General features: G+C 36.2%; 1 protein-coding gene across 1 annotated transcript in view; it reads right to left on the minus strand.

The window, feature by feature from the left end:
* Positions 1-20,919, minus strand: part of IPPK (inositol-pentakisphosphate 2-kinase) — a 34,711-nt gene extending 13,792 nt beyond the window's left edge. Inside the window, exons 1-8 of the mRNA XM_058171338.1 lie at positions 20,769-20,919; positions 17,426-17,473; positions 8,310-8,405; positions 5,619-5,685; positions 2,184-2,296; positions 1,401-1,490; positions 981-1,039; positions 451-523 (exon numbers count right to left, since the gene is read on the minus strand). Of these exons, the coding sequence (XP_058027321.1) occupies positions 451-523; positions 981-1,039; positions 1,401-1,490; positions 2,184-2,296; positions 5,619-5,685; positions 8,310-8,405; positions 17,426-17,473; positions 20,769-20,849 (627 nt within the window). The 5' untranslated portion in view covers positions 20,850-20,919. The remainder of the gene's footprint in view (positions 1-450; positions 524-980; positions 1,040-1,400; positions 1,491-2,183; positions 2,297-5,618; positions 5,686-8,309; positions 8,406-17,425; positions 17,474-20,768) is intronic.
* Between the last annotated feature and the right edge of the window lie 327 nt (positions 20,920-21,246).

The following is a 21,246-nucleotide window of genomic DNA, read 5'->3' on the forward strand; positions in this document are numbered from 1 at the left end:
TTTTAATCCAAGACAGTCACAAAGGGGCATCTAGACTTCCAAAAATATATGCTAATTACAGCTTCTAACTAGTGTATGCTTTCTCAAATGAGCTTCATAATTCTCAACCAGATCTATCATTTTTATACTTCTGTCCAAATTTGCAGATTCAATTCGCTTTTCCTCTTCTATAATATTTCTCTGCTTTAAACTTCCAAGTCATGTTCATTAAGCATATTTCTGAATTATTTTCAGAAAATAAAAAAAGGAAAAGGATTATTTCAAACAACATCAATGTAAATAATTTGCCCAGTAAGTAAAGTGTTGATTGCGGTTTTATTTAAATCATGGAGATGGGAGCTTGGACCTTCAGAAGCTGCTTCCTAATTAAGCATACTAGAACAAAAATAAGAAAGTGAAGTAGGCTGGATGAAGAACAAAAGCATTCTTGAAAAATTCAGAGCACCTTACCTTAAATATTTTTAAATTATTCTGTGCTTCATATAATAGGTTTCTCAAGGCAAAGTGCATTCGCTGTTTATTTCTAAAATATAAAAAACCTGAATAAAATGAAGTGTAATCAATCTATAACTAAAATCAACTTGTTCACTCTGATTTATCTGATCTACTTTCAAGCACATCTTTTATTTTATTCAAACACATCTTTCATTTCTAAGTCTATGACCTTATGATTGGAACTATTCTCCACTCTAATATTTAAGACAGTTCTACTTAGAAGCTATTTGTAAGACCCATATTTTCCACATTTTTTTCCTGAAAATTGTTCCAATTATTTTTTCAACTACCACATTATTAGCTTTCCATAACTTTAACTGTGTATATCATACAGCTCTGTACTGATTAATAGACTGAAGCTTTCCATGTTATGAGTAAAGTTGTTAAAATTTCATATAGCAGCATAAGTCTTCAAAACAATTAGGAAGAATAAAAACAGCTTAATGAAGGAAATATACATAAAAATAAGATATATATTTTCTTACCCTGAGAATAGATCTAGTGGACAATATTTACTTAAATGTTTCCATTTTCCTTTTGCTACCTATTGACAAACAAAACATATGACTTCCTAAATATGCATTCATTTATTCCTCAAATTTCCAGTTAATTTAATTTCCAGAACTGTACAAGCTGGGAGTTCATCAATAACTCTTGACACTTCCGCTCGTGCCTTTTGTTTAAGAAAGTTACCATCTCTAACATTCTGCTTCTTCACACTTTTCCCAACAAAAGCATTTTCATGCTTGCTACATGACAGTGTAGATTAATGTAAATAAAAAGGCCTTCACAACTGAAAAAGGAATGAGTTTTGCCTTATATATAATCATGTGTACCATATTCAAATTGAGTATTAATTCCACTCTGCTATCAAAAGCTTACAATTCACTTAAGTTGTACATTACCTTTAGATGCTGGTGCATGCAGTAACGACAAACTTTATATTTTATATCTTGTGAAACATGACTGGAAAAGGGGAGAAAGCCACATTTTGGCTGCAAGAAAAAGTGCAATTTAAAATTTAGGACATCTTCACTTATATTTAAATGTAATACCAACCTCCCCTATGCACTCCCAGTAACGTAAGGTCTTTAGGATTTTTCAGCCTTTCAGTGAACTCTTATAAAAAGCAGTACACAAACTTTCTAACCCTAAGACACAGAAAGAGCAGAAATAAACATTTCTGTTTTACTCTTGCTACAAAATGATTGATACATTCCCAGAAGTATTACTTATTTGGCATAAATCTAAATGGCTATAACACTTTTAACTCTTAAAATTTTCAAACATTTAAATTTGCATAAGTGCCACCCAAAAAGAAAAATGTCAATGTATTTAATGACATTAAGGAGGAATACTGGAACAAAATCACTCTAACGACACTATTTCATTCTACCTCCTTTGTGAGAAGTAGCCATCAGGATGGTATACAAAGTGACCCACATTATAGTTCTATTTTAAAAAATTATGCCTGATTAAAATGGGCTTCAGAACTTTCTACGATTTTAAATACGTTGCAAAATGCCATTTCATCTTTTATAGCTACTTCCTCTAATTGAAACAAAACATTGAAATTATATTTCTACATTGTTTAACATTTCATTCATTCAGCTAATAAAATTAAAGCGGTATAAAAGCAACAATGTGAACACAAAGTATTGATTGTATCGAATTCTTGATGTACTCACCTTAATTTCTATACAAAGTTTAGGGCGATGTTCAACAAAATGCATCCTGGTGAGATTAGGAAGGCACAACGCATAACCACTAAGAGCATCCATCTCTTTATCACAGCGTGATTCTAAAAAAAAAAGGAGAACTGCTTACATCCATGTTTAATACTCCAACTTTTTGAGCACCACAAATAAAAACACAGCCATCAATTACTCCTTCATGTAGTTAATTTGAATGATTCTCAGGCCTTCCATTGATACTAACAGAATTCTTTTCTTTAATACCATGTTCTATGATCAGTCAAATCCCTGCAAGGAATCAGGCTCAAGCTATGGATATACAGGCATCAAGATACTATACTATACCAAATAAAAGAATACTGTATTAGCTGAGAAAGATTTCTAGAAAACATGGTAAACATCATTCTTCTCTTGAAAGTTTTAAAATAGCAAAACAACAATAAGCCATTGGCATTTCAGTATTTTTTTTATTTGAGGAAAAAAACCTTCTGTAGTTAATAGTGTCGTTACTGGGTTTCATTCAGTATGGGAAACCCACAATGAAATCTCTACAAATTACCAAATAAGCACAAACTCATAGAAATAGTTGAGAGTATATAATTTTTGCTTTGAACTCTTTCAAGGAAGGAAGGGTGGAATACAAACACAGAACCTACTATTGTGCTCGGCACACATAAACTTTCCATGCTATTCAATACAGGAGACTAGTAACTTTGTTATTACCTTCCCCAAACTGCCAAAACAAATTTCAATCAAATGCATTTCTAAGTTGAATGCTATTTGCATTTTACCCAAAGCATGTTATTACATTTTAAAATGCATGTCTGAAATGTTTCCTAAAAGCAACAGAAGAATGGACTGTGAAGACGATACAATTGATTTATTTGATCAAAATAAATTTAAATACTTTTATAAAAAAAACTATTAAAAAAATTATAGACTTTTTGTTGAAAATGGAAAAAAGTGAAAGTTAGTTTTGGATTTGTAAATTAAAAGGGGCTGAAAATGGGATACAAGGGATCTTTGCAACATAATCTTAGAAAGGGAGGAGGGATAATATATTGCAATGAAGATCGTAACTCATTTCTTTGATTATCTTTGTTTCATTTCTTCTTTCTTTATCTGTACTGCTTTTTACATTTTTTTAATCTTTCCCAGTTTATTTTTAATTAATGTTTTCATATTTGTCTTTTATTCATATTCAATAAAAATTGTAAGTACTCTTGGGGAAAAGTAATCAGATATGGTTTTGTTCAATTATACAAGTATTCCAGCATCTATGTAACAATTGTGCTGAAAAATTATCGAAGTAATTATTTGAAAAATACAAGATCTTAAAATTTACTTTGGATTTGGAATCATGATATGAATCTTAGCTGCACTGTAGACAGGGTTATATGTCAAGAAGGCTTGAATTATCAACCTGTTTCAAAAGTAAATAAGTATCTTCTAATCAATCTTGGGTGATTTGTAAACGTTTAAACGATTAATCAACTCAGCTCTGATTAAGTTTGGGATAGAAGACCAGGAAATCCTACATTTATAGGCAAGCTGGGGGGGGGTGGCGGGAGGAATCAGAAAGAAGACAGTGGTAGGTCACTTCCATATTGATACCAAATAACCAATATAGACATGTTTATTTAATCACAAACAATCAAACTCAAGTCAGGGGAGTCTTTGATTTATACTATGCTGGAGAAAGGTGTCTACTTAATATAAAAACAGAAATAAAAAATAATCTATGCCATACATAGTATCAAATATGCAATGTATTAGTTGTTAATTATTCATCCAAGAAATATAATAGGTACAAATAAATTATATACCATTAACTAAAGAAATTTTGACTCAACTTTGGAGAAAATATTTAAGAGATATGCTTCCTGTTGCAGCAAAGCCTGTATGGGATTTTTTATTATTATTTTGTAACTAAATACAAGTTGAGCCAGCTTTAGCATCAAACAATATATCATTATACTGCTACATTTTTCTCTTTTAAAAGGGCAGGTTATTCTGAGAAGAGAAAATGTACTATTTACGTATTTGATGGCCTAGCCTGTTTTTATTGTCCTGAATAACTTTCCATAGATACCACCTGAAAACTCTGAAAGAATAGAGGGTTTTATGTCTGAGGGATCTGTAAGCATATATTCACAATTACAACCACATTGAAGTATTTGTGTCCACGTTAATTATGCGTTCAACACTCAATAACAATGGAAAACCCAATTCCAACATGAAATGAGGGACAGCAGGAGAAAAGAGAAGCCAATGTATACAAGTACCTAGACAGGTGTGTGTGTGTGTGTGTGTGTGTGTGTGAGAGAGAGAGAGAGAGAGAGAGAGAGGGAGGGAGAGAGGGAGAGAGAGAGGGAGGGAGAGAGGAGAGAGGAGAGATCAAGCTACACAAACATTTTCAGGACCATACATGGCAGTTAAGAGGCCTTATAGGGGCAAACTCAAAAAATTTAGCTTGGGAACAAAGGCTAAATTTGGCATAATTCAACTTGTGTTGAATTAAAATTACATAATTTATCTTATTGTTCCATACAACACATTAACTAAAATTTGTTAGCAATTTCTGGAGGGACTCAAGAACCGAGTTTCAGAAGGCAATATACAGTTCTGAAATCTCAGTTTGTTTAGTTCCACTGTAGGAAAAAATTACAAGTAGTCCTTGATTTATGACCACAATTGAGACTACAATTTCCATTGCTAAACTTAAGTGTGATTCTTAAGTGTGTCATGTCCAATTTTATGACCATTTTTGCCGTGTTTATTAAGCTAATCAATGCAGTTGTTAAGTGAATGTGGCTTCCCCCATTGACTTTGCTTGTTGGAAGCTGGCTGGGAAGTTCACAAGGGGCAATCACATGCAACCATTGTAAGTACATGTCAGTTCTCAAACACCCAAATTCTGATCACCTGACCACGAAGATGCTGCAATGGTCATTAACTGCAAGGACTGGTTGTAAGTCACTTCTTTCAGTGCCATTGTAATTTTGAAAAGTTGCTAAGAGAATGATTGTAAGTTGAGGACTACCAATACTGAAGGCAACACCGATGTTTATTCTAATAACTGAACAAATAATTACATAAGCAAGATCTGTCCCATGATTTAATTACACCATTAAAAATTTGGGGGCTAAATACAAGACAAGAAGCATGTGGTTGTAATCTACGTAAAGCTATTTTTTTTTACACAGTGGTAGTAATAATCCTTGTATGGAAGATTTCAAGGGAATAACAGGGCAATAAACGAGATTGGGAAATTGGAAAAAAAAACCTAGGGGAAAAAAGAGCAAACTATATTTCTGTTCTTTTTTTTAAAGAAAACTGAATCAACTTGTACATGAGTTGAGATGAGCCAAGAAAATACTGTTTCAACTTTATGTTCAAATAGCTATGCCATTATTTTTAATTTCTTACCTGGCCTCTCTGCCTGGATCTTTAAGCAAAGTTGTTTCACAAAGTCCAAAGACAGCTGGACAACTTCCTAAAAGGTTTAAAAGATGTTTAAATATTTTAATTATACTGATGGTAATTCCTATTGCTATAGGTAAGCTGTGTAATACAGGTAGTCTCCATTTAGCAACTGACTTGGATAATGATTGTTCACAAATACGATGATAATAACATGTAGTAAACAGTAGTATAAAAATCATTTTCCAACCAATATGTGCACTAAATTTTTGCACCTGACGGTAAAAACTGAGAGTAACACTAGCATTGCTGAATGATAGAACTTTAAATGAGACAGCAGCAACCAACAATCTTCTCTCTCTCCCCCCCACTTCTCTCTCCCCCCCCTCTCTCTCCCTCTCTCTCTTTCATGTGGTTTGCTTAGTGACTGTGTAGCTAAGTAAACATTTTGCCAAATTCAACTAAGTTATTATTTATATGTCAATAATAATTGGAGCTGCCCTATAAAACAATTTAAAAACTATATAATTATAATTATATATATATGCACAGCAAGGAGACAACATTTTCAAATAAAGATGATTGCTGAGTAAACATGCCTTGAAGAACCTTGGGTGAAAAGGTGAGAGAGAAGGGGAGAATACTGCCTTAAAGTTCAGTGTTCAGTTCAATTCAGTTCAATAGTCAGCTTTGAATAATACTGTTTGCCAAAATCTCCCTAGAAAAGGAATACAAAAACTCCTTCAGTTATATCAGGAGGGTCAAACTCAATTTCATTGAGGTCTGCATCAGGGTTTTTTTTACCCTGAAGGGCTGAGTTGGGCGTGGCCAGCTCAACGTCACTCATGTCAGGGGCACCTGTGCGGCCGGAGCACTCTGCCAGCGAAAATGGGCTCCAAAGCTCCGTTTTTGGCTGCAATGGCCTTCTGCAACTCTCTGCTAATGAAAACGGAGCTCAGAAGGGCAGCCCTCCCTAGTTCCTCCCTAGTTCCGTTTTTGCTGGCAGAGGCACCACAGGCCGGTCCTTCGCTGTTTCCAGGGTGGCCCCGCGGGCCAGATCTAAGCACTCCGCCACTCGGAATTGCTCCCTGGGCCTTGAGTTTGACACTCCCGAGTTACATAATACTCTTAGTAATATCTACTAACTTTGGCAATAATTCCTGATTCCAATGCTTCTTATATACTAAATATTATTGTATCTATCTCCCATCCCTCTTTACTAAATATTTATGTGGTCACAATTTCAAAACCAATCAAAATTTGAAAAACATTTAGCTCAAGTTTATCAGTCAAGAACAAGCAACCACTAAATGCATGAATCATCCGAAATCAACTTTCCAATTAAAGGACAAGACTAAAGAAGGTGTCCCCCAATTCTACTCCCTTTCCTGCCAGTGGCACAGGACGGTCCTTTTTAAGCAAATGTGAACTTTAAATACATTTTCTGTATTTGTTTCCTTTTTAATAATATTTAATAAACAGCCTTTTTGGAAGAAGGATTGAAATCAATTTTACAATACCTTCAAGAATATGTTTATATGTTGGATAGAGTTGATTTGCAATCTGATGTCAATAATGAATTAGAAAAATAGAATGAAGGTTAGTCTGGTGAAAAGAAAAACATGCTCCAAGTCAAAGACAGATAAGGAAACGTGGGAGGTTAACTAATCAAAGTGGTAGTAATAAAATGTGACATCATGTGACAGCAGCGATTAGTGATGGCAATCCAGAACAGTTTTGTAATCCCAAAAGGTGCAGGTCATTAAACAGAAAGTGTCGTGCGGATACTGCAAAACAACCGAGGGAGGGCCTAAGTGGACTGGCACAGGCTATGCTTAAATCATGAGAAGAGGATGCAGGCTGTGTAGTTGTGAACCAGGCACATAAACAACCAGATTGCAATCACATTGCCATGGGAGTGCTGCAATACGACCAGTCGTATCTCCACTTTTTTCAGCATCACTTTAACTTTGAACAGTCACTGAATGAATGGACATAAGCCAGGAACATTTTAATGTTCCTACATTTTATGTGCATTTATGTATACAAAAATGTATCCTACATTTTAATGTTCTAAAAACATTTGCTTTAATTCTATAGGTTTTTTATTTTACTTCTATTGTGTTAGTAGCTTTAAATGCATGTCTCGGTAAAAAGTACAATATAAATAAATATTAAGATAATGAGGGAAATATATAAGGTAAGCCTGCATTCTTGTCCTTTGAATTCTGTTCTTATCAATTACACGACTGAGAATGTTTTAATTTATATTTGATTAATACTCAATTTACATGTTACACCTTTTCATGTGGAAGTAGGATACAGGTAATATTTTTATTCACAAATGTTTTCACCTAATCCTTTCATGACTCACAATCTCAATATTTTTAAAAAGTTTATCACGTACAATTTCTACCGCATTCCTTAAAAAAAGGGGTAACTGTAAATGATCAATGGCAGAATCATGGAAAGCCACATTCAAGTGCTCTTCTTCTTGCTTCTATGTGAAACTTAGGGCAACTATTCTGAATGTATACAACAAAAGTTTTGGCCACTGCTCTATCTTCTATATATGTGATCTGAATACAAGTTAAACTACATACTTTTTCTTTGTGTCAAAATCAACTACCTGAGGCTATAAAACATTGCAAGAAAAAAAATCTGCTTATTTAAAAAGAATTATAAAATAATAATTACCCCATGATGAACATATTTCTCCCCAAAAAAGTGCTTCATGATGTGTTTGCCAAAATACACTATGTTCTGAAGATGATGAGAGATTTCTTCTGGTGTCTAAAAAAGTAAGCATAAATAATTAGTGAAATAAAATATACATTAATAACTGGTAGAAATTCAAACTATTCTGGATCAAATAATTGTTAATTTAAAATATACAGGGAATACAACTCCTTGTATTAATTGTCAAACCAAATACAAATTTATATCACGCTGCCTTTCCTTATCAGCAAAGGGGAAAATATTTACTTTTAATATCATTCACACCTTTAGCTAACATCACCACTAAGACTAGTTTTCTCTCAAATTGTATTTCTCTATAACATACATATTTTAGATGCACATAATCAACACACTGCAATTACTATTTGCCTATCAAATAATTCAGTGCAAGAGAGACCATTTTCTGATAAACTGGGTGTACAACTTATAAATCCTTAAAAAATGTATATGTGTAGCAATTTGGTAATAATGGCAACCAAAGGAAACAAAGATATAACTGATTCATAGAAGAAATGAAAAAGAAATGACAAAAACTAAAATGTAAAAATATTAGTTAAATTTTATTGAAAACGGAAACTAAATCAGCAGCTTCTCTTATGCATTTTTAAAAAGCTAACAACGTATATTCTTAGGTCAGCATTCTTTAAATCCTTTTAAATTAATTCCTGAAGATGTCTTTAACATCTCAGTAATATCAGCTCTAAATTAGAAATATATTAAACAAAGAATATGTTTTGTTCCATGCATGGGACACTATGGCTAGGTGGTCCAGCTGGACCATTCCTAGTGAGGTCACTGTCCAGCTGAAGTAGAACCTGGAACATTTGCATTGTTGGCCAAGGCAAATCCAGCAGACAGTTACCAAGAGAGAAGGAAAAGCTGCTGCATCTCACCATCACTTCCTCTGCAAGGTAGGCTTCTGCAACTGCCCCTCGTTCAATTTTTCTACTTCCTCCTTTCTCTTTGCTGTACATCACTGTTGCCACTGATGTACTTGGACTCAAATGCACCATATCCATCCGGCTCTCCACTTCATACTTGGTATTTCCATATCTTCCTTTCTTTTGCCTCTCCTTATTTATACACTGCTGGCACACCCACTACTGCTTCATCTACCCATCCCACTCACCCATTCAGTCTTCCCTCTATTTTCCCATGTCTTTCTTTTGTCCACCTAGTTATTCCATACTGTATACAAACTCTAATATCTTTTTCTCTTATCGTCCTTATTTCAGAATACCAGTGCCTGGAACACATATGTTCTATGACCATGTCCATAGGAAACAGATGTTTCTTCCCGGTCTTTGATTGCCCAAAACTGCCTGTTCTGTGTATGGCTCAATCCTTAAATGGAACGTTTTAAATGATTTGATTCCAAATACAATTACATTAAATGTCTATTTCTGCCTAAATATTGAATTCATCTCTTTATCAGATATATTGATATAAAAGTTAGAAACTAGCTTCTGACTCCAGAAATCCTTTCCTATAAAATTTTTTTATCTACAGTACTTTATTCTTTAGTACTTTATTCTTTAGCAAAATAACAGCTATTCATCTTATAAAGACAAACGCTTCATCTATCAGGCCTTACTTCTGCAGAATTATGGAAACTCAGACATTCTGAAATAGATCAAGACATAAGAGTCAAGGTGAACAAAATTTGTCTCTAGTATAAGAGTAGCATGGTAGGTAGTATAGCAAAAGGATAATGCAATACAAGAAACAAAAATAAAGCAGTTCCTCTGAAAGGGCAATCCTCACAGAGTGAAAATGCTGTATTTACTTGACAGAGAAGGTGTTTAATTGGCTACTTAAGCAAGCAGTACATGAAATAATGTCTCAGAAGATGCAACACCTCAGTAGGCTCGCCTGGACTCAGAAATCAAGTGTGACTGGCCCTAATTACTGTAGTATTTTAAGGGAAGATTTCAAGGGAATACCAGGTTGAAGAAATTGCGGAAATTTTTCACAAATGAAGGCAATGCTAACCACTTTCATTTTGCTTCCAAAAAAGCAGCATGGATATGTGCATGAAATCACAAGAAAGTCAACCCAAAAGAGATTTTACTTAAATAGAATAATACTTACAGAATCTACCTTAGGCAACTTTACTAAAATGACTAATTAAATGAATGTAAAATGTATTACATAACTAAAGATTTTATACAGGCTTTATAAGAAAGCTTCATATTTTGTAAACCTTCAAAATATAAATATATGTTTTGGTTTTATGGACAGAAGTCAATGACATACTAGCAGGCTTTTGTGTGTCGATGAAAAAATAATTGCTTCATTTTATTTAAGAGGTTAGACTAAGGATTCAGCAAGAACTCAAAATCCACTAAATCTTAATCAAAAGGATCATCATCATTATGCTGAACTGACAAATAAACTGAACAAAAATAAAAATACAGTAATTTTTATTACTCAATATTGTCAGTACTCCAAAAAGAATATTCGTTCTGCGCTTTTTAAAGATGTTTCAACATTGGGAGCTTTATACTGCTTCTATCAGCTTAAATCACATTTAAAAATATCTCCATTCCAAACTATATTTATAATCTGGTAGGATACCCTTTAACAAAACACTTGCAATTAGCACAGTAAGGGCAGCAGTAATTAACATTAGAAACAGAGAGGCTGTTCTTTTCCGAAATGATTGTAAGAGGAAAGTCAGCCTCATATTTGTACCAATCCATGCCTACAGAGACAATAGCATCCACCAAGACAAATAGTACATTCATCAGTACTCAGCGTTTCACTGAAAACACTGTCAATCCACCTCTTCTGGAAAGTTACAGTTTGTCCAAGGCAACTGCGTGCTTAGATAAATCTAGTACCTGTAGCGCTTCAGGCCACAGAAGATCTCCTATCAAAAAAATAGCAAAATAAGCACAAATTTGAAATATGGTCTTCCATATGATTTTTAGAAATTAAGGTCAAATTAAGTCCTTTACCTACAAAATAAGGTGCTAATTATTTTTTGAGTTTTTGAATTTAATTTAATTAAATTAAATTGAATTTCATTTAATCAATTTAAAGATTTAAATTAGCATGAATGAAACCCGAAAGAGAAATTAGTACAGGAACAAAATCTAAAATACCTTGGTTTCTTAAGATGTCATTGCCATGGATATCTGGATGGGAAAACTAAGAGCATTTCGCCACTTGCATTTAACCCAGTACTGTACAGACAGGATCTAGGAAACTCTTTTTTCTTTTTGAACTGTCCTCAAGACAATTTCTTTTTTCAATACTGGCCTGAACAAATACTAACTTTATTTTATTTTAGAATCTTAACATAAAATGATAAAATTAAATGTCCCTTTTGAACTTTATTATTGGTTTTATAAATGGAACATGCACGAAGAACCAAATATATAAGCGGGTGAACTTTGAAATAGAGCAATTAAACAGGATTCTAGATTGGTAAACTGTAGCCATCTCATTTCTTCCTTGCCCATGAGTCCCTTTATAGAGGGCAAAATCCAACCTCAAGTAAGCAAGATTCTCAATGGATTATTTTTTCCTCTCTTCTTCTTTCTATAGTTTCTATTTGTTGCACTGTTCTCATGTTAAAAATTCAAGTGCTTAGCAATCATCCTAAGTTTTAGGATTGTTATGTTGCTTACCTGCATATCTTAGTCATTTCTTTCTTACAACATAATTGCAACTATAATTGCAATATATTTAATATATAGCTAAGAATTCAAAGGAAATCGTGGAGGCTTTTTATAACTGTTCAAGAAATAATTATTTACACTCCTCTAGTAAGAATTTGTATATATTGGGCATAATCTATAAGAGAGAAAACTAAATTATTGCAATGCTCTCTACATGGGGCTGCCCTTGAGGTGCACCCAGAGGCTGCAGTTAGTCCAGAATGCAGCTGCGCGAGTGGTAATGGGAGCCGTTCGTGGCTCCCATGTAACACCACTGCTCCGTAGTCTGCAATGGCTTCCTGTAGGCTTTCGGGTGCGCTTCAAGATCCTGGTTACCATCTTTAAAGCGCTCCATGGCTTAGGACCCGGGTACTTACGAGACCGCCTGCTGTTACCTTATGCCTCCCATCGACCCGTATGCTCCCACAGAGAGGGCCTTCTCAGGGTGCCGTCCGCCAAACAATGTCGGCTGGCGGCCCCCAGGAGTAGGGCCTTCTCTGTGGGAGCACCGACGCTCTGGAACGAACTCCCCCCTGGCTTACGTCAAGTGCCTGATCTTCGGACCTTTCGTCGTGAGCTAAAAACATATTTATTCATTCAAGCAGGACTGGCATAAATAGTTGATTTTAAATTGGGGTTTTAGTAATATTTTAAATTTTTAAATCTTTTAAATTACCGGCCGTTTAGTAATAGTTTATTTTAATTTCTTTTAATTGTATATATTTTGTATTTTATTCCGGCTGTACACCGCCCTGAGTCCTTCGGGAGAAGGGCGGTATAAAAATTTAATAAAATTTAAAAAAAAATCTTGAGTATGCCATTATATGCAAAAACATAATGGAAATATACGTGAACTTGAACATTTGCATTTTTAGTATTCAATATTTTTTAGTCTATTTGATTATGTTTAATCAAGAGTCTGACCTGGTTCTTTGCCCAGAACCTTGCTTAGTGTCATTGACGCTCTCTTATCTTCTTTTTCTTTGTTCCCATCTGGGTTTGTTCTTTCTGCCATCGTTTTTGTTTTGTGTTATTTTCTTAATTTAATAGGTTTTCAAACAATTAATAAACTACCCAGAGTCTCTGGGAGTCTGGAAGTAGATATTTTATCATTATGGTTGGTGAAGCCAGATATTTATGGTGGATTTAACATTTTTGTCTAACTATCAAGTTCCTCCCAAGGAACAGGATTAGGCAGACATTGCTGATTAATAATATTATAGGTATTGTCATAAGATATAAGCTGTTCCAACTAAAGCTGCTTTTGCAATAGACTGATGGTGATTTTGTCAACCAGATCAGTCATTGCCTAGATCAACAAGGCACTAACAACACTAAGCGTTGGAGTTCCTGCAGTCTGATGATAAGTGGGTTACAGGACTCAGGACTGGGGGCTGAACAACCAAGGTCAACAACCGCAGGACTATTGGAAGAAAAGTTGCTTACCTGTTGCAAATATACAAAGACTGAAAATAAATAATTCTTTTGAAGCTTGTTACAAACAACAGCTAGCCAAAGGTTTTTTTCCCTTCAATTCAATCATGTCTGATTCTCAGAGACTGCCTGAATAAGTCCATGCAGTTTGCTTGGCAAGTTTTTTCCTCCTTCCTGAGAGAAAGTGACTTGTTCAAGGTCACCCATCTGGCTTTATGCCTAAGGTGAGACAAGAACTCAAAAGCCTTCTGGTTTCTATCCTGATCTCTTAACCACTACACCAAGGTGACTCTCCCTACACAAGTATAAATGATGCCAATATTGTAATATCAAAGATAAGCAACAACTCATTTCAAGGAACAAAACAACTGATACACAGCACATTTGCAATTATAACTGAAGATCTTGGATGATCCACAAGAAATAAACCAAATGCATCAGCAAAATGGAAAGTTGGGTTGGAAAATAAGATCAAAATGAGGTAAGATCAGATGCAAGCAAGTTAAAACAGATTGAAGAAAAGAAACCGAAGAACAAAACTGATACCTAATCAAGAAATATGACCTAGAGCAGAATTAATTTTCCCAAGGAGCCACATGAGAAACTGGAACTGTTGTGGAGGGACGATGATGCCCTGCTACCTCTCACTGATACTGCATCACCACCCCTCCCTCCAATGCTGCTAACAACCCTGTCCTCCAATGTTGATACCAATGCCGCAAGCCAGATGTGGCCCAGGGAATATGCCTGGCCTGATGTAGAGACAAGATCAAAAAAGCACTGGAAATACTAAAAAGAAGCAAATAATAGCCATAGCCAAGAAAATCAGTGGTTGCAAAGCTTGAATTGCACATTACAGGCAGAATCTCCAATTTCAGTTGAATCAGAAACATTTCTACCAATCCATCAATAGAGAATGCTGTTGTTCGTAATCAGTCTATGCAATCTTCTTGCAGCAGCTAACTACAGGTGAAATTCGAAAAATTAGAATATCGTGCAAAAGTTCATTTATTTCAGTAATGCAACTTAAAAGGTGAAACTAATATATGAGACAGACTCATTATCTGCAAAGTGAGATAGTTCAAGCCTTGATTTGTCATAATTTTGATGATTATGGCTTACAACTCATGAAAACCCCAAATTCACAATCTCAGAAAATTAGATTAGAAAATTGTTACAGAGGCAACATTTGCTGTCTGTTGTCTTTCCAATTCTGGCTATATATGCATGTTTTTAATGTTTGATTTTCTGCACTGAGAATTAGCACCTCTGTCTCTTTCCTCAACTTTTGTGCTCTTAGCCATTGCCAGATCTTGTTATCTGACCTAACTCATCATTTCAACCCTGAATTGCAACTCTTCTTTATTGATATTATCTGCTTTGCCTACTAGTTATTTAACACACTCCATGTAATACTTTGCCTTGTCATAGATGTTTTTCTCTTCTTCATTTGTTCTTTCTTATATGTTAATTTAGACTCTCTGGTATTCAGTAAGCCTTCACGGTATAATATGTTCAATGCATCTTGTTCATTGTCCTTCCGATGTCCTTTTTTCTTCTTTAACTGTCTGGTGTACTTGAAACATTCCACTCCCACTTATGCTCCATGATAAATAGAGTCTGTCAATGTCTTTGCATGGATGAAGGACATGATTCATTGTCATTATTTTTCTGGTCTTCCTATCCAGAGCTTCTACTTCAGCTTGAGTTTAATGCATCATTCCAACTGGATATCTAATGACTGGAATTGTCCAGGTGCTAATCACCTTGATGGCATTTCCACCAATGAATTCTATAATCTTCGCTCTTCTGGTATATTCACTTGTTCTTGATTTCAGTGTGCTTGAGCCTGGAGGATGTCCTGCTCTATCACCATTGACCAGTAAATGTGTCTGGCATTGATCTTTGCACAAAGTTTGTTTCTACTGATTCCTGTTATTTTGAGGCACTTGACTATCCAGTCATGTGGCAGGGAGTTGAATGCCTTCTTGTAATAATTCAAACTACAGTCAAGTTGGTCTTCCTTCTCTTATAGTTTTTCAAAATCATATTGTTATTATTATTATATTACTATTATTTATTATATACACAAAATGTGAAAGCACAGCTGCCAGTTCTTTAGCTGGTGTTGGCCTTGATATGCATCAAATCTGGTATGTCATAATTTATTGGCATAGTATAGAGGCAGATCCACACAGAATGGCCTTTTGAAATTGATGGATGGAAATTTTGTCAATGCAGAGATATTATTATTATGACAGTATACACAACAAACGAGATAACTATGCTGGATTTCGTATCAGAGTTCACTAGTCGAACACTTCCCAAGCATTTAGGACTGCGTGATGTATTGGCGAATTATGCGAGCCGATCCCAGTAAGGTGGGCTTCTGCAGCTGACCAATGGTGATCTTGTCAGCACTAATCATTTTTAAGTGCTTGCCTAGGTCTTTAGGCATAGCTCCCAGTGTGCTGAGTACCACTGGAACCACCTGCACTGGTTTATGCCAGAGTCTCTGCAATTCAATTCTCAAATCTTGATATCTGGTGACTTTTTCAAGTTGTTTCTCATTGATTCTGCTGTCACCAGGTATAGCAATGTCAACTATCTACACGTTTTTCTTTTCCACAATCGTGATATCCAGAGTATTGTGTTCCAAAACTTTATCAGTCTGTATTCAGAAATCCCACAGTAGTTTTGCATGCTCATTTTCAATCACTTTTTCAGGCTTATGATCCCACCAGTTCTTTGCTACAGGCAGATGGTAGTTGTGACACAAGTTCCAGTGGACCATCTGAGCAACTGTGTTGTGATGTTGTTTGTAGTCGGTCTGAGCTATTGTCTTACAACAGCTCAGTATGTGATCAATGGTTTCATTCGCTTCTTTGCAGAGTCTGCATTTGGGATCATCAGCAGATTTTTCTATTCTGGCTTTGATTACATTTGTTCTAATGGCTTGTTCTTGGGCCGCAAGAATCAGGCCCTCTGTTTCTTTCTTCAATGTTCTGTGGTCAGCCATAACCAGGTCTTTTCCTTATTTACTTTTCCTTGGATCTTTTCAAGGAACTGTCCATGGAGTGCTTTGTTACACCAGCTGTCAGCTCGAGCTTGCATCACTGTTTTCCTATATTGATACTTGGTTTGCTGTACTTTTAGCAGCTTCCTCTTGTTGACTTCCATCAAAGCTGGTTCAACACTGTCTTTCACATAATCTGCCAGACCATGTTTCTCTTCTTCGACTGTCTGCTTCACTTGAAAAAGTCCTCTGCTGCCTACCTTTTTGGGCAAATATAGCCTGTCAACGTCACTACGTGGTATTATTATTATTATTATTATTATTATTATTATTATTATTATTATTATTATTATTATTATTATTATTATTATTCACACTGTGACCAAATACATTTATAAAGCAGAATTGGGCTTAATTACAAATTATAAATTTTTGTTGGTTCATTAGAAGTAAAGATATATAAGACTTTGAAACGACAATCAATTATTGTTTTTATAGATTATACAGATGGGCTTTTCCTAATAAGTTAAGATAGATATCAATGATTTAAAAATGGTTCTTTTGGTGAAACCATTTGAACCAATTACTGTGAAATAATATTTCTAGAAACATGGAAGCTATATTTCAAGTGTTTATGTGATTTTTGTTAAGGATTATCACAATATACTTTAATATTGTATTGTATTGTTATATTTCATTCTGTATATGTTAATTTACTAACCAAAGAATATAATTTATTAATTGGTTAAAAAGATTAACCTAATGTTGATATCCTTAGATTTCAGCTCACATTTTAATCAAGTTTCATATTTTATGATGTTTTTAACTAGAAAGTCAGAAAACAAATGATAAGTAATATACAGTGCAGTTGCACACAACTCTCCTACTTTGTATACAGTGTGAAATAAATAGCATCTCTCTTTAGCAAAACAGTAAGAAATAACATTGAACTGACTCACCTTATTTCGGTTTGGAGGGAATTTCAAGAAGCGTAGTACTATGCAATGCTAGGATGTAAAAAAACAGTGTAAAATTAATATGATTTGGTAATTTGAACTATAGGCTGCTATCAGTTAAAATAAAAGTGATTAAAATAAATCCTTTTCTTTTAGATTGAATATAGGAAAATAAATTTTATCCAGCATGCAGCTCTCAGATGATACGAGGCTAAAAACCATCAGAACATGACTTGTTTCAGTCAGCAAGTGACTAAATCAGAGTTCAAAATAAGTAAGCTGTGCCTAGGGACAATCCTTATTCTGAACTTCAAGTGAATTAATTAATCCCATTAGGATTGAAACCTGGCAAAAGTGTGACCATTTCAGCAATGTTACAGTCAGCTACAGTTGTGTGATTGTCAGTTCCCACACTCCCTGTCAGGTTCCCAGAAGGAAAATCAATGAAGAAACCTGCAGGAAGTTGGAAGTCATTCCTTCTCCCATTGCTTTTTTGTCCATTCTGTGGTCATTCAGTTTCCCTCTGAGAAAGGGAATATCTCTGACACGATGATCCAACAGGTCATTGGATGTCTACTATAATTAAATATACTCTTGGTAGGAAATGGCATTTGTCAGGTTAATAAATGGAGAAAAAAAGCAGTAGAACCTGCTCTGAACTCTCCAATATGCATGTTCAACCTCTATTATGAAGAACAGAATCAGCTTAAGGCATTTAGAGCATAAAATGCAAACTCTACACACTCTCAGGTTTTGTTTTATTCTATTCTTTTGCTATTGGGACCAATGTCAATGGATACAAATTACTTTGTAAAATACATGTCCCTGGGTATAATTATTTTCCATTACTCTACAGAAGCCCATTAATGTATAAACAAATTATATTGTGACTAGAAAAATAACCAAAATTAAATGCTGGCTATTAGTTGATCATTAACATTAATCTTAGTTATCATGATGCATCTTCATAATGTATACAGTAGGTAAACACTGTTTATATCATTTCCTTCCCAATCCATGTAAAGAGTTTCAAGGAACTATTACAAATACCCACTTCTGGGGATGCAGCTTCACAAATCATGGCATGCTTTCAAACAAGAGCAAGCCAAATTACTCAAACTATGTTTTAACCACAATAATTTCACTAATGATGGCTTGCCATCTACTTGTTCATGAAACAAAATGAACTATGGCTTTACAAATCACAATTGGATGCAATGTTGAGCTCTATCAAGTATGTTTTATCTTGCTCCTCCCAAAAACATGGCAAAGAAATTAGAACATTGTAATGTGATTTTCAGTGAGAAAGTAGTTATCATAAAATAACACATTTTTATTCTTTCTAACCCAAAAGAATGTTTGAAAGAAAATTTATACATGGAAAATCTCCTATCAGTTCATCCACAAAATAACCTCCAAAAACTAAAGAGAATAGAACCCAAAGATCAGGTTCAAAAATTGGGCCAATCTTTTCTACAGAGAAAAAAAAAGACAGTTCCCTCAGTGTAAGCCTCTGGAAGAGGGCATTGGGCAATGGCTCCAAAAATTGGTGACTTTGTTATTCTAAGCCCTTCCCTCCTTCCCAGACACATGAGCAGAGTATATGCAGCCTGCCCCATTTCCCAATGCACTCATCCCACACAGATACAACATGAGGGGAGCATAGAGAGACATTGTAACAGGGAATGAACTACAAATGATTGCTGATAACAGGACTGGAAAGAATTCCAAAAGCCACATTGTACATGTTTGTCCCATATTTGTTTCAAGAAGGTCTTTGAAAAAAAGAAACAATTATAAGAATGCCAGGAATCCTTTAATGCGTATTATTTATTGGCTAACTCCTCATTTAAGAAATAGTTTACCTCTTAAGCTGAGATGTAATCATGTGTCAAAAGTCATGCAGCATTCTTTGTAGTTTGACAAAATGCAAAATGCTGTTTAAGCCCAAGACATTAACCTCTACAGTAGATTACTTCTTAAAAGGAAAAAGGAGAAGGTGCCAAAGAATGAAATCTGACATGGCAGGTCTCAGAAGCTTCCAACAGGGGCCTATGCATTATTTGACTTTTCAATAAAAAGTATTTTTGGATAGAGGAACTTTGACCAAAACATAAGAGATCAGTTGAATAGCGTTATCCCTCTCCTAGGACATCACAGCAGCTTGCTTCCCTACATATTTAGCTTGTGATGTCAAATGCAGTTGCTTCAAAAGTATGACTCAGGCACTTTGCATTCAGCTTTGAAGGACTTGCTTTCAGCCTAGTATTTCTACACCTACTTTAGGAGTTTTTCCAGGAAGAATTCCGGTAAGAATTATTAAGGACTCTGGATTTATGATGGACTATAACAACTTCACTTTCCAGACATTGTGCCGAGGTGAAATGTTTTAATCTGGATCAGGATTATCGCTTGCCTCCAGAAGTTGTGGGAGCTTCATCACTGGAAGCTTTCAAGAAGAGACTAGACTGCCATCTGTCAAGAAATGGTGTAGGGTCTCCTGCTTTGGGGGTGGGGGTTGCACTAGATCAGGGGTCTCGAACCTTGGTCCCTTTAAGACTTGTGGACTTCAACTCCCAGAGTCCCTCAGCCAGCAAAGCCAGCAAAGCAAAGCTGGCTGAGGAACTCTGGGAGTTGAAGTCCACAAGTCTTAAAGGGACCAAGGTTACCAGATGATCTACAAGATCCCTTCCAATTGTGTTATTCTATTCTACTCTATTGCCGTTCCTCTGGGTATCAAGGAGACCCAAGGCACGTTTTTCCCAAACCGATGACAGTTTGCCTCCCGTTTTCAAATCTCGCTTCAATTCTGCATTCTTCTAGGAAAAGTAGAACTGAATTATTTCAACCCCAATCCCCAACCCCGAAAAAAACTGCACTTTGCAAGAGTGCGGAAAGAGGCAAAAAATCAGTTCGAAGAATGCGAGCGCCGGGCGGCCAGAGCTTTTCTGGCGACTTCCCACCAAACCAAGTGAGGGGCGAGGAACAGGGGGAAGCAGCGGAAACGGCGCTCGACCACTCTGAGGGGCGCAGGAGGGAAGCTTTCTCTGGCATGATGATCCCACAGTCACGCTAGTGGGCCGGGAGGAGAGGCGGGAGCGGAGATCCCCTCAGGAAGAACCGGAATCGGCCGGGACTGACAGGACTGCCTCCTCCCGGTCCACTAGCGTGACTGTGGCGCCGCCGGCCGGAGCACAGACGGAACTATGGGGAGACCGGGGGGGGCAGGGAGGAGGGGCGGAGCGCTACCGGAGACCAGAGAGCCGTTGGCCGTCGCCCCGAGACATGCGCGAGGCGAATTGGCGGGCAGCGCGCGGGCTCCCCCCCCCTCCCTCGGCGCCGTTACCTGTCTGTGGGAGACGACGAGGCTCTTGTTGCCCTCCCCGTGATATCGCCATTCATTCTCATCCATCTTCTCCGCTTCCATCCTCTGGCCAATGGCACCTTCCTTACGGTTTCCGGGCGGGCTTCCTCCGGCTCGTTCTCCTCTTCTTCTTCTCCTTCCTCTTCACCTCGGCTACAAGCGCGGCTTTTATCGCCTTCCTCTATGCCCGCCCACAAACCCAAATAGCAATGAGAGCACCTTTTCCGATACTCGGATCGTCATTCACCAGTCAACCGCTCCGTAGTTTTCGACACACACTAAGCTGGCGCCCGGGTCAGAACAGGAAGTTCCACCTTCCGCCATCGGGCAAGTGGAAGTCACCAACCCACGATAATAGTGCAAGGAATAAGGGGGTGGGACTTCCTTACCTAGCCATCTTTAATTAGGGCAGAAGCTTCCGCTGCCGTGGGCGCAAGGATATGGCCTGATGAAAAAAAAA

The sequence above is a fragment of the Ahaetulla prasina genome, chromosome 2 (genome assembly GCF_028640845.1).
Source record: "Ahaetulla prasina isolate Xishuangbanna chromosome 2, ASM2864084v1, whole genome shotgun sequence".
Classification (NCBI taxonomy): domain Eukaryota; kingdom Metazoa; phylum Chordata; class Lepidosauria; order Squamata; family Colubridae; genus Ahaetulla; species Ahaetulla prasina.